A 15265-nucleotide genomic window follows, 5' to 3' on the forward strand; every position below is an offset into this window, starting at 1 on the left:
AAAAATTTTGAAATATATTCTCAAAGATGATGTATATTAGATAAAATAGTAGAAGCGGCAAAATTGTTACGTCAGTCGAATATATTTTTAAGTTCCAAGGTTTCTCATGGGTTGGTTTTCTCTACCTACCTGAACCGGCCATTATTTACAAAACCAACAGACGCCAAGTCCCTGGGTTGGCGGCGGCCGGCGGTCTTTCTGTTTCTTCTGGTGGGAGTAAATGTGTGTGTGTGTGTCTGAAACCGGCGGCACAAGAACTCTCAGCAGAACCGAAGTTCTCCTCATCGCCGTCGCCGACAACCAGAGTCAGAGTCGGGTGAATGTTTGCGCTCCAATACCAGTTTGCCTTGAAAATTCGTCGACGTTACCTACGTGTTTCGTACAACTCACAATGTTGGGAACGGCAACAACTAAAAACGGATGAGGCATTGTGAATCTTCCTCAACCCAGAAAAACTCACAAAAAAATTTTAGTAAATAAATTAAATAAGGGAATAAAGAAAACATTCATTTTAATTTTTAGTGTTTCTCTTGTCTTTTTATTGTTCTGACACTTGCAAATTTATATAAAACATAACGGAATATTTAACAAATCGTCAATAACGTTTAAGATTATCTTCAAGTATTGTTAATATGTACAAAGAGTTGTCTTTAGTTTTAAATATTTACAAATTCGACGACATGCAGCCAATAACCGTTTAATTATTTCTTAATTTTTTTTGAGCAAAAATTAAAATTAACCCTTCCAATCGAAGAGTGGCTTCAAATAAAATCTCATTTAAACCAAGCTATAATTTGTATTTTTTTTTAATTAATTAGTTGTTAACATTGTTACAACCGATAAAAAGTTAAGAAAATATAAATATAGCCTAATCTAAATAAGAATTTATATGATAAAAATACAAAAACGATTTTTTTTTCAATTGGGTTTTATGACATTTTTATGACATTCATATCTTTCTTCGTATACGTATATTTACAAATTTTTTGACTGGAAAAAAAAACAAATCTAACAAAAATAACGGGTACCTATCGCAAAAACATTATTGAACACATCGCTCAACCTAAAAACTCAACCTAACAAACGTACTAAAACTACTTAAAAGTGACGCACAACGAATTCGATAATATAATACAGAAAAAAATATTAGTAGAAAACGGGTCGATATATAAAAAAAACGAATAAAAATAGCGGATGGCGCAACAAAAAAAGAACCGTTTATGAATAATACATCGCGTTAAAATACGAAATACATTTAACAGTTTTTCTCGTTTGTTAGCTTTCGATGTTTATTTTTTTTCTTTTTAGTTTTTAAACCATCCCCTCGTTTTTGTTTCTTCTTTTAAAAACTTTTCGTTTTCGCACCACGAAATTTTAATTTGCGGAAATTATTGTTGAATTACGCTTAAAAAGTTAGTTTTTATCGACGTTATTCGTTAAAATACCCTTATTTGTTATATTTGGTATATGTTTATGACGAACGTTTATGGGTAATCGACAAAAATGTGCATTAAAATTAACTTGAGGTTCGAATATCTCCCTTTATTATTCGCATTCAATAAATTCAGAATCCAAAAAAAATCTTTCAAAATTAATTTGAAATGGAATGTATATTTAAGGAGTGTTTATGTATTTTTTAAAATGTAAAAATTAAAATTTAATGAAATAATTATTCATTATTTTAAATTACAGTTTAATTGTAGGTGGTAATTAGAACAGTTTCAGTCTATAAATAACTTTCTATTACAAATTCAAAACTGTGCGTAACCACTTCCTCTTTATAACGGAAATGTCCATAGTATGAAACGTAGTTCGTTATGCAGGATGGAGATAATATTTAATTGTAAATGCATCAAAACTCAACATTTTTTAAGCTTATTATTACAATGTTAACTTATTATAAAGAATTTGTATTATATGTTTGGATTATATTTGTTTTATGTCACATACTTTAATATCCTCCATGAGAATTTTAGTGGATTTATGTTGGTTCGACAACTTACGCTTAAAAATGTAGAAGAATCGATAGCTTGGAGTTCATGGTCCAATGCAAAATGGACCAGATTTATTACCCTTAAATTTTTTGCGATTAAAAAAATAAATTTTACAAAACAAGAGTCTCAGTGAGTGAACGCTGATGCGTCTATTGCTTAAAAAATATTCGGTGATGTGTGGGATCGACGTTATAAAAAGAGACAAAAATGAGAGAGCTGAAATGGTAAAACGAGGATATTTATATGTGAGTAACGACAATAAATGAGGATGGTAATGAGCCTAGTCTCCTATATCTTTCTTTAAGGATAAGAAATGGTGTAGAATGCTAAGAATTCCATAGAACTAACTGTATTAACATACAACAACTAAAACACAAAAAAAAGATTGCTAATAGTGGTGGCTAAAAGCATTGCAAATTTTTTTAGATACATAATGCGAAGAAACGGCCTCGAAAGACTTACTTTGGAGGGTATAGAAGCTGGCAAAAGGTGGAAAATCCCCTACAAAGTACAGGGTGGTTCGAATTCGATGTCCGAATAGGCTAATTCGGAAACTATAAGAGTTAGAAAAAAAGTAGCTTACACGTCATGATCTCGTTTTTCGAGAAACTGCTAATGCCGAAAACCTCAAAGTCTTTTGTTTTTCCCTTAGACGCCAAAATTGAAAATATCGTAAAACCAACAAGTACAACAATAGGTGGAGTATTATATGGACACCTTTGTACAGAGAATTTCTTGACGAAGTCAAAAAAAAAATTCGGTTTTAGATTTTGAATTATCATTGATAATCATACTGATTATTCGCTTATTAAATTCGTTATTTTTTTCTGATTACAAAAATATAGGGTTTGACAGGCCTATTTCTTATTAATTAAATTTACAGTTTCCTGTAAATTATAACTAAAAATTAAATAAACATATTTCTGATATTTGAAACAAATACATTTGTTGAACTATTTAATTTATATTTGTTTTACACAAAAATTGAAATAGATTGCATTATTTCACATTTTTTATTAATATTTAATATTATTATTAAATGACTTAATAAATTATTGATAGATGGCGCTCATATATTTTGTTTTTAAATTCAAATAAACATAGCAACATTTGTTTGTATTCAAAAATTTTCTGAAGTGTCAAATTAACAATCCTGTTTTTTAAGATGGATAACGAAAATTACGAAAAGTTTAACATATTAGAAAGTTACATATTAGAAAATGAAGTAAATTTTATATAAATTTTTAGTAGAATAATTTTTAGTTATAGTACCTTAATTTACAGGAAACTGTAAATTTAATTTCTTTGACGACACTAAAAAAAGTTTATTTTTACCTTTATTCTAAAACAATAAGAAATAGACTTATCTAACCACATAGTTTTGTAATCAAAATCTAAAACCGAAAATTTTTTTTTGACTACGTCAAGAAATTCTCTGTAAAAAAGTGTCCATATAATGTCTTAATTATAATACTCCACCTATAGTAATAACCAAGATAAATTGCATTTGCTGGTTTTACGATATTTTCAATTTTGGCCTCTAGGGGAAAAACAAAAGATGATAGCGCTTTGAGGTTTTTGGCATTAGCAGTTTCTCGAAAAACTAGATCATGACATGTAAGCTACTTTTTTTCTAACTCTTATAGTTTCCGAGATACACGAACCTTATCACAAACATCACGGGACAATGTTGTAAAGATTTTGTTCCAACAGTTTTTGAATTTGTTAATACAAATAGTGATAATAGGAATGATACTTTGTCTAAAAATTTTTTTTGGAAACCTGTGTACGTACTAATCAAAATCAGACAAAGAATTAGTGAGAAGTTTTAGCAGCTAAATTTATTGCTTCTAGTGGCTTAAAATGCTGGAGTGACCAAATAAAAAAACTTCTTTAAAAGAATACTGGTATGGATTCTTTACAAGAGTCTTCGCTACCTCTTATTTTAGTTCAATTATATTTTTAACACTTGTGCGTATCATTAATCTAAAACAAATTAAGCAGGGTGAAGTGTCTTTGAAGAAAAGTGATGCTTGTCATAAAATAGAGAGATCGTTTCGGCGTAACAATGAGTTTATGAAAAATCTGTTGATGGTGTTGACATTATGCTAAAGTAGCATATCACAGATGAAAAAATATGAACATTTGTTGCTTTGGAACTCACATGTAATAAAACAAAGTAGCACCGATTTGTTGCACCGATTTGTTGTTGGGTTGGAGGCGAATTCTTATATTTTTTATTATTACAAATACGATTATCCTACAAAGAGTTCAACGTATGCCAAATATTAAAACGTTGTAAAGAATGCACCAGAACATGCCTTGTATGCTCACCAGCAAAATTATGTCCCAAAAATAACACCCAATGCAATGTGCGTAAAACTTGCTTTGAGATATATCACAGCAAAAATCAATATTGAAATAAGTACTGTCCGTAGGAACAATATAATCGCCTATAAATATTGCAAAACCTTGTTGCTGTATACACACAACGATCGTCTGAGCAAAAGTAAGATCGAGGAGATAAATAAAGAAATGCTGGAATCATCTCCACTTGATTAAGCGTTATAATACCAAACCTTTTCTGTGACATATGATTTTATATAACGCGAATTTGACTGTAATTTATTCATCAGAATGTGAGCTAGTTCATTAAAGGATTTCCTGGAATATAGGAATATATCTAGGATGCATCACAGAAAAAACTATATCAAAGCAAAATAAATTTTTTAGTTATGTCTGAATCACTCAGGTCGGATCTGACAAACAAAAACAATTTTTAAGCTAACGAGTTTGTAGTTCCTTATAGTTTTAAAATTTTGATTAATGTTCGTACCAAGCGAACAATTAAAGATTTAAATGTGGTGAATATTTTTAGATAATATAAAAGTAATTATGTGCTCCATATTTTGATTTATTGTTTTTGGCCCATTACAGCAGGGCAGAATGTATAATAAACAAATTACCAAGAGCAAGACAATAATCAAAAATGCAATAGCCGTAGAATTATTGGTAATGGACTAGCAAAGTCACCAATGTCTAGTTTCCAATCATTTGTGTACAATCATGTTTTTATTTAATAAGAATCCGCCCGTTAAAGCTACAAATTTCATCTAGAACCAACAAACATATACAAGACACGGCCACGACAGGTGTCCCAGTCAGTTTGGAACCAACAGCGTCGGATTCTCATTAACTAAGAACATGACTGTATCAAAAAAAAAGGGAGAACGCTTTTTTACTATCAGCATTACATCACGATAACAGAATAAATTATTATATCAACAAGGAGATATTGTCAGAAATTAAAATCATTTAAAATTTTACTAAAGGTGGTGAGGTTCGTGGATGAATTAACATGAATTTATTCCGTTACCCGTAAAAGTGAGCGTTAAGAAGCTGTCTCTCACTCACGAACATATAAAATTGCGATAGAGATGTTAGAAATCTAAGAGATAGCTTAAAAGAGTTCCCACCATTGATGCCAAAATGGTTTGAACGGTTGAATTTTGTAATTAACCTTGACATAAAATTTGATTTTTTCTGCCAAGAATTTTATAAAACCGAACATTTATCTTTAAATAATTAAGGAATAATTTCTTGAACCTCACCAGGGTTAATAATTTTTCACCTGGCTAATGCAGATTCAAAAAGTGTTTCGAATCGAAATAAGTTTGGAAAGAGGTGGAGGAGAGGAAGTCCAACTCAACCAATTTAGAATGTGGCTTGATCAAAATGATATTAAAAAAAGAAAATACCATACCAACCGAAATAAAGTTACTTTTACGTTTTAATTTTAATAACAAGTATGTACTTGTGTAATCTCGAACCATCAACTTTATAATGTATAGAAAATAATTTGTTAACATAATTGAGTTTAGGATTTAAACCATGAAATTTTGTACAATAACTAAAATTGAAATAAAAATAAATATGGAAGCAGACAAAAAAATCCTACGTGAATGAGAATGGGTTGGGTTGGGTTACATTTCTAGATATTCGCTTAATGGATAGTTTACGTGCAGCACTTTAACTATTACCATATTCTACGATAAACACATCGTACATCAGTACTTTTTTATGAAAAATTATATGAGAATTCAAGAAAGAGCTAAGAAAAACATTTTTTTTAATTCTTTTAATTATTATGTATGTTAAACATTAAAATCTGTAACTTGGAGAAAGAATTGAATTTTTAATAGGATAATCATATTTGTTCCTAAATCATACTTCGAGTACTAACTCATACTGACTTTAGAGTTAAATCATCATTATGAGCTAAAATAATAGAAAAAATTGAAAGCTTCTCGACCAAGAGCTCCAAGTGTAACAAGTTGTTCAAATTCTTATATAAATGATGGCTTATTAAGTTTTTAGAAAAAAGTATGGCATAAAAGAATGTTAAGAATTCAAATGGAAATTTCATGGAATAATACATGTAATACGTTACAAAACTTATATCAAGTTGGCCAAAGTTTAATATGACGGTGATGGGGAATTTCTGATAGGCTGACGCTTCAAGTTAGCATTAAATCAAGTTAATATTATACTGACTAAGCTTTATAAAATCGGGCATGGTGATTTTTTAACACAACATATTGATCAAATAAAGTATAATGACATTCTCCTTTTAACTACAAACTCGCATTTTTTTTTTAAATCAAGTAAATAATGTAACTCTATAAATATCGGAACATTATACTAATTGTAAATTCTGTCTCTCTCTCTAAAATCGTGTACCTGATCTAAAACCTGTTATATAAAAGACTTCGCGGAATTTGCATGTATTATTGCCAATGCCAGTTCCTATTTGAAATAGTAATTTCCAATATTTCAAAAGTTTCTTTCTCAAAATTTCAACATCTTCTAATAAATATATTGAAATTCATTGTTTATTTTGTTAATACATTTGTGCGTTAATTTCTGTGATATTGTGAAAACATTCAAGTCCGGATGAAGTACATAACAATGTCAAGTTTAAAAACAGCATTCTAGGAGATATTTTTATACATTTAAGTAAATTTTGTTATTGATTAACCTTGACATACCATATTTTACAGGCTATAAGACGCACTTTTTTCTTATTACTCGAAATTAATATAAAAATGTCCAGTGTTTAATTTAAAATTCTCGCCAGTCTTAAAAATGGTCATATATTCGATAACGCGGGCAACATTGGGTTGAAATGGCAGCAGCAGTGCACCAATGTGATGAACATGAATTTACAAGCTTGCTAAAATTGTCTTCCTGCCGCCCCACCAAAACAAATTCAGAACATTATCTAGCATATGAAGCGTCATTGCAATCTATGGTACCAATGAACTTGAATTGAACGTGATTTGTGTTATCGGTAACAGTACAATATTTTTGTTAGTAGTTATAAATATGATGCGGGATATAAATTGAAAGCATATGCTGAAAAACATAGAAGCAAAGCAGCTGGGCAGCATTTCGGCCTTCCACCAACAGAAAAAACATTCGCGATTGGTGGGCTAGCAAAGCAGAACCGAAAAAAAAGAGAAAGACTAAATGAGCAACTAAAGCATTGAACGCAAAATAGCCAAAAGGGTTTATGAAGCGTCATGGAATTGGCATGCAAACTAAAACCAAAATATATCAGAAAATGCCACAAGAGTATAAAGAAAAAGCCAGTGTGGAACTAAGCCAAATAGCGAATATGGATGAAACTCCTCTGACATTTGATGTACCGAGACACTATAAAAACACAGCTGGGCATGAAAAATTTCACTACACTGTTGTTCTTTTATGTTGTGCTGACGGTACTAAACTTAATCCAATGCAAAACAATGCCAAAATGTTCTGAAATACTACGAGGTGCTTTGACGAGGTTGGTATCAAATTTGCAAATGAAAGGTGCTTTTTTGAAAGAGTTTTCATCTTATACTAGATCAGTTTAGTAGCCATTTAAAAAATTCTGTGAAAGAGAAATTCAGAGCTTGCTGTTATTTCTTACAAAGAAGTGTGTTAGTGCTTAAAATATCCGTGGTCTAGAATAAGAGAAGACATTATTGTTAAATCATTCAAGAAGAGCGGCATATGTAACGTTTTTGATGGCAGTGAAGACCATCTTATATATGAAGAATTCAACGATGACGATGAAGAGGAAAAAGAAGAAAGTTCATGAAAATAACTTAAAAATTAAGGTGCATCTTATAGTCCATAACGTCTTACAGTTCGTAAAATACGGTAGATCGAACAAAATTGAAATGAGAGAAAATTGAGTACCTAATTTTCTAGTTGGCATATTATAGACTCCCTACATGTTATAAAGTAGCGCAATTGGATATCATAATGTGTAAGAGAGAGGGACCAATATAATAATAATTAGCGCTCATAGACAGAATCCTACTCAGGTTATTCTTTAAATTGCTTTATTCCATGTTTATAGATAAACTTGGGGTATTCCCCGAGTTCTCTATACGATGTCAAGCAAGGACGGTAGTTCTAGTTTTAATTGTTATTCAACGCTAGATTTTTGTATATTTTTAATTGACTAACGTCTCTTAAGACTGCTAAACTCGAATGGTCCTAATTCTTGATCTAGTGTTAATTCTAGTTTTAATTGTTACTCAGCGCTAGATTGTTGTATGTTTTGAATTTAACTAAAACATTAGACCTAGAACTAAAACGGCTAAAACTAAAATTTTTCATACAATGGACTTTAGTGGAAAAATAAGATCGTAAAAAGTCATCGGATAAAACGCAACAATTAACTGAAATGAAGCAATCAACTCAGAAAATGATGATAGCCAAAAAAATTAAGTTAAAATCTGTATCCATAAGGAAGAAGACTTGATGTTGATGATAAATGTTGAAAAACATAAAGTAAAGAGGTTGGGGATCGAATCTAATACATAAGGCACGATGTAGGATTAGAGTAGCGTGTTCCCCACTACAGAGCGATGATGGACAACATGACGACCGCTATGTAAACAAGTTTGAACCAAGATAATAAGACAACGTAAGCAAACTATAAATTAGAGGTAAACTAACTTCGGAACTACTGGACTCATTACTCTCTATATTAATATGGTTTTTCCTTTTTAATACCAAAAATGGCATCCTTTCTAAATATGGGTTACCTCTAACAATGTAACTCGACTTATTAGTAAAGTTAGCGTCACATTGATACATAATAAATCAATTATAGATGCTTCTTTAGGCAACAATTAAAACTGATTTTTTTTATGATTCAATTAAAGTAAACGTTATCTCACCCCGCATAAAATATGTTTGCAGTTTAAACTGGATTTTTATTCATACATGACCTCAATTATCACATAATGATAATTTTTTAGTTATATGATTCATTTTTATAAAATTAAGTAAAAAATAAAATTTATTCTCTCCAATTATAATAAAATTCAAAATTTTAAAGATTTTTTTTAGATCCATTTCAAAAAATTTAATAGAATTCATCAACAATTAACAATTATTACAAAAAAAATTGATTTATAGTTTTAAAACTTGATTTTATGAATCTTTTTCAAATATTCTCACCCCAAGCATTTCAAATTTGGTTCGCGTTTAGACGTTTTTCTTTTTTACTTTTTATCGTACATAGTTCGTTTATTTTTTAACAGCATTATCCTATCCACGCATACTTTTCATGACAACCCGAGTTTTATCTGGAAGCAGTCAACAAAAACGAAATGCTAGATAAGATAAGGGCCATGTTGTGTCTCCGTTGAAAGTTCGTTTTTTTTTTTTTCATTCTGAATCGTTTAAAAAAAAACAAACCTTTATTTAGTATTATTAATTTAGTATTATTGTTAAAGGTGTGTCTACATATTGCGCGGCAGCCGCGCAAACATTCTTTAGTATGTCCAAACTTGCGCGCGGTACAATTATGTCTTGAAAATGCTTCGCGGTGTTTGGGCATCATTTTTAGTAAATGCTACGCAACAAACATTCATTGATATGTCCAAACTTGCGCATGGCAGAATTGTGTCTTGCCTCGCAATGTGGACACATTCTTAAATTGAGGTTATATTTTGATATCATTTTCAAAAATTGGTTACATTTAAAAATGTTTTAATGGAAACAAAAAGAAATAATTATTAGGGTGGCCGCCTAAACATTCTTTGGTATGTTTGCGGTGGCAGAATTGCGGCAAATATCTCGTGTTGCTGCCGCACGATGTGTGGACACACTCTTACAAATTCTGACCTCTTGATTAGGTGTAATTTTTAACACATTAACAATTCACAAAAAAAAAGAGTCAAAAAGTTTAGTGGATCTCCTTAATACATTTTTTGCTTATAAATTACTTAATACAATGTAACGTCTAAACGCATAACCAACAAAAAACCCTGATAAAAATGAATATAGTACATAATATTTCTTCCGCGTGAAGCTTACCCTACACTCGTAGAAGATCAAAACAGAGTCCGTTTCCATCATCATCATCACAGCACATATTCCCCCGGCACGATCATCGTAAGAGCCGCGGACCGTGGTTTCACCTGACGTGCCACAGGCCCAAATTCAGCGTATTCAGCTGCGGCAACTTCATGACTTTCTCCAATCCGGCGGTCGTGATCCTCGTGCATCCATATAAATCGATGCATTTCAATTTGATTAGAGAATCGGCGAGGACGTACAATCCTTTATCGGAGATTCGCGAACATTGGCCGATATTTAACGTTTCCAGATCGTGGAGGGTTTTAGCGATTCGATGTAGACCGTCGTCCGAAATTTGACATGCGCTTAACGACAACGATTTTAAGTTGAATAGGCCTTGGGAGATGTGGGCGAGAGCTTGGTCGCCGATTTTGTCGCAAAAGGAAACGTCTAATGATGAAATTCGCGATCCACCTTCCGCGAGATACGCCATACCGACGTCGGAGATGTTGTCGCACGATCTTAGATTCAGTTCGCGTAACGAGCTCATTTTGGCCAAATGTTTTAAGCCGGCATCGGTGATGCTTACGCAAAAACTTAAATTGATCGATTTTAGCGAGGTCAAACCGGCGGAAACGTATTTTAGAGCTTCGTCGGAAAGTGTTTGGCAATCTTGAAGTCCTAAATGTTCCAAACAACTATTACTATTAGCGCCATCATCATCGAAATCATCTTCGTCTTTTCCAATACCGGCTAAGTGTCCGATACCGGGATCTCCAACCGGACACGATCTTAAATTCAATCGTTTTAACTTTTTTAAACCGAATGCAATTAAAATTAATCCGGCGTTTGTTATTTTGCAACAACCTCCCAATTCAAGAGTTTCAAGGTTTTTTAAATGACGCGCTATTATCCTTAAGGAATGGTCGGTGACTTGTTTGCATAAAGAGAGGTTGAGTTGCGTCAGAGCTGGTGGTGATTCGGAAACGAAAGCGTGCGAAATCCCTACGTCCGCTACGTTGTAGCATCCGCTCAAGTTTAACGATTCTAAATTGGGGATTCCCTGCATAACATCACGTAACGATCTTCGTAACGATAAAACTTGGACTCGTTTGATTCCTCTTTTCACTAAAGATTGAAATAAGGACGGGTTCGCCCTTCTCAGGTGCAGTTTTGCCTCGACATCTCTCCATACAGACTTCCTGTAGGCAGCGTCCCTCCAAGAAGTGCACACCTGCGCCACCCTTCCTTTATCACGTACATCCAGGTAGCCGAAAATAATCGCCAAGATCTCGGGGTACAATCTTGAAATATGAGTCGTTCTTCCATCGTCATCCTCCTCCGCATCCGAAGAAATTTTTATACGAGTTACTGAATCAACACCACGTTGTTGGTCGTTACCACTTTGAAACCTTCGCGATCCATGTAATTCTTCTATCGTTGTTTGGCCGCGATGTCTTGTTGGTCGGTGTTCGAAACGTTGAGTCTGTTGGTGGTGTCTTTGATAAGGTTCAAACCTGGTGACGGCCGGGTGCTGATGGTGATGATGATGACGTTGTCGCAGCAACGCGGCCGTCGACAATAACGGAACTGGAACTTCCGTGAAAAGGAGTTGATCCTCCATCGCTAATAAAGCGTCGTCTTCTGAATCATTAATATTGAGGCACTCATAGTAAAAGAAAAACGGCTCCGTTTGTTGGCAGTTCGTTATAACCCGCGACACCTGCGTTATCTGGCGGCCGGTTACGCGCACTACGAGTACTCACCGTCGGCCGCTCGAGTCAAACTGGCGCTGAGCGCGCGATAAATGCGCTCGCATATCCACTTTGGTACGGTTTCCGTTCAAACTGTTGTGCGCATGATCGTTTCGTTCCGATTGGTTCGTTTGATGTTCACGTGACTCGCGATGACGTTATTGATTCGGCGACCGGCGGCGGCGGCATTTTTAACTTCGGATCCCCTCTCCAACGGGTCCGCGGCCGCGGTCTTTTCTCGACTTTTTGGGTTTCTTCGTCCTCGCTTCGACGTCGCTGGACCGTTATTTTCTCTCTGTCCCGAATGAAAAATACGAAGGGACTTCGGGAGAGACATTTTTCCCGGGCGCGGTTTTGAAGAAAACAACGGCTCAGTTTGATTAGAATTGGAAAATTCGAAGTTGTTAGGCAGTTTTTTGTTGTTCGGTCAAGTCGTTTTTCTATACCGTGCGCTGTCTCTTTTTTTTCCTTCTTTTTTTTTACTTTTGGATGGATCTCCGCGTAGTAACCTTCTTATATTTATTTTTATAAAAGAGGAATGGGACGGCTGGGAAGAATGAGGGACTGGGTAAACAGGGCCGTACTCAAAACCTTTTCACATATTCAACATTATTTTGTTAAACACCTGAAAGACCTCAAAAATACTTGAAACGATCATAAATGAAAGTTCATTGCATACTACAACTTACATTTACAATAATCCAAGACTAAAATTAAATTTCCAAGTTTTTACATATACAGTGACAGACAAAAGTCTACATATAATGCACTTGAGTTAAAGGATTTACACTCAGCTGCATAAAAGACACATCACCTAAAATGATGACCAGTTTCAAAGTTTTGGACGTATAAAAAGCAAATTTGTTGGGTCGGATGACATTTCCATTGACATGATTGGGATGATGCTTTCTCGTGTACTTTCTTACATCACACATATAATGAATACTTGCATAGAGCTTAATTACTATCCTGAACAGTGTAGATCGTGACTATCGTACTTCCACTACCAAAAAATTCTTCGCCAACAGCTTATAAGGATCTGCGTCCTATAAGTATACTACATGCTCTCAGTAAAATATTGGAAAAAATTATATGTGCTCAGTTGAGAGAACATTTGAACCTTAATATTAATAGCATATTGGTTCTTTTGGACTTGGAAAGCATTTGATACTGTCAACCATCGTGTATTGTTGGCGCTTCTTCAACGTGTTGGTTGTGATTATTGGTCGTAGATAATGTGTGATGGTGAGTATTCTGGTTTTTCAGATGTGACAAGGAGTGTTCCCCAGGGTTCTGTATTAGGACCATTATTTTTTTTGTATCTATACGTTCTTGCTACCCAAGTATTTTAAATTTTCGAAAGTGACCATGAAATCGATTGCGAATATAAAGGAATATGTTTTGAATGTAAGAGAAAATGAAAGATAATGTGGTTGCTAATAAATTATGAAGACGACATTCGTGGTACAATTTGGATAAAAATCGAAACGGGTTCCTCTCCTGGGAGAACATCTAATTATACTATTTGCAAAAATGTATCTGCTCCTACTCAAGATGCCACAAGAAATAGCGTAAATTCCGGAGTATAGTTCGCACCGCCAATTAAGCCGTGCCCCTGCTTGTGTGCATTATTTTTAACATTTTTCACATATTCCCTACATAAAATTTCTTGCCATGTAAAAATTAGTTTTATCAAACGTTGTGGCACCTATGATGTCAGAGGCGTCAATACATTACTGATCGGTCTTTTTTTCTGAATTCTGATCATAAATTTTTAAGCATGAACTAAGTGTACCAAGCTGACACAAGATTATTTAGTGTTAATGAAAGTAGGGAACAAAAATGGAGAAGAAATGAAGATGTCATGTCAAAAATGCCAAAAAAATAAATATGTAAGAAGAAAAGGAGTTACAAAGTAATCAATATTAGAAGGTGATATTGAACACGTGAAAAAATTGGTTTCAAAATGCCGTTAAAATCGTGGCAACTTAGTAAAAGTCAACTTTCAAGAAAGTTGCCTGTGGTCACAAATTGGAAATATGGATAAAACGCCCGTAATGATGGCGATAATTGATAACAGTGCTTATAACAATTAATGTTATATCAACATTATAGCATAATGTTGTATGTTGTCTTGTCTAGCAGATGGTGCACACAATCCAATGGTGATTTTTTAAAGGAAAACTTTATCGTAATTAAAATTTCCTATTGGAGATTTTGGTCATGTTCATGAAAAGGTTTAGGTTTCATTTCACGGCCAACCCAAAGAAAATTTAAAACAGATTAACACTCATATGGCCATTTTTCCTGGTAGTCTAGCTTCCTTGCTACAATCATTAGATGCCTGCGTTGTTGGAGGGAAAAAAACTTATATCAAATGCGTAATAAACTTAATTGGACAGAAAAATAGAAAATGATAATGGTGGAGTTCCTCAAAAAGCCGAACCACTGGGCAAAAGGACTAATTAATAATTATAGCAACAAAAGACCTTGGTTCACACCAGAGGTAATACTATGAGCCCAACTAAACAATAAGAAAACAATTACAAAAAAGGCAAGTCATTAGGTCCAGGCAATATCCCCAATGAATGCTGAAATGGGAAGAAAAAGGAGTTGTGTAATGAAACACTGTAGGACTTACAAACTCTAGATACTTGTAAAAACAGTATCTTTATTCCCTAGACACATCCATGAAACTGTTTTCAGACGCGCAGAAGATTCTGAACAAGCATTTCTCGTGAATTGAAAGGAACAAACTTCCAAGGATAGCTAGAGATTGCAGACCAGCATTCAAAAAGCTGCAAGGACGACCTCCAAAAAGATGGAGATAGCTGGTTTTCCTTATGATAAGAAATGCGGACAGAAGAGAATGAGTAGAAAAAAAGAAAATTAAAATTTCGTTTAACACAATTAATATATTACAATTATCATGATAACGCAAAACTAATAAATAATGTATACTACGTTTAACCGAGGTTGCTTACGGCTGAGATTCTACAATTAATATCATGGCAATGCGAAATTGATCAACAAATTAAAGCGCCTAATACACATTAATGTCAAGAAACTGGTATACTGGACAATTTAAAAATAAAAATTTAAAATATGGTGATTCTTAAAATTTGAAAAGAAGTTGTTGCTCCCAGAAACTAT

General features: G+C 33.4%; 1 protein-coding gene across 1 annotated transcript; it reads right to left on the minus strand.

Moving 5' to 3' along the window:
• Nucleotides 1–509: 509 nt before the first annotated feature.
• On the minus strand, nt 510–12154 carry LOC111423861 (Partner of paired). The gene has a single exon (XM_071198158.1). It carries the CDS (start codon nt 11980–11982, stop codon nt 10477–10479), a length of 1506 nt encoding a protein of 501 aa, XP_071054259.1. The 5' UTR covers nt 11983–12154; the 3' UTR covers nt 510–10476.
• Between the last annotated feature and the right edge of the window lie 3111 nt (nt 12155–15265).

This window comes from Onthophagus taurus, chromosome 7 (assembly GCF_036711975.1).
Source record: "Onthophagus taurus isolate NC chromosome 7, IU_Otau_3.0, whole genome shotgun sequence".
Taxonomy (NCBI): domain Eukaryota; kingdom Metazoa; phylum Arthropoda; class Insecta; order Coleoptera; family Scarabaeidae; genus Onthophagus; species Onthophagus taurus.

Excerpts from the sequence above, each read along its gene's own strand:
- LOC111423861 (XM_071198158.1), bottom strand. The coding sequence starts at position 11,982 with ATGGAGGATCAACTCCTTTTCACGGAAGTTCCAGTTCCGTTATTGTCG.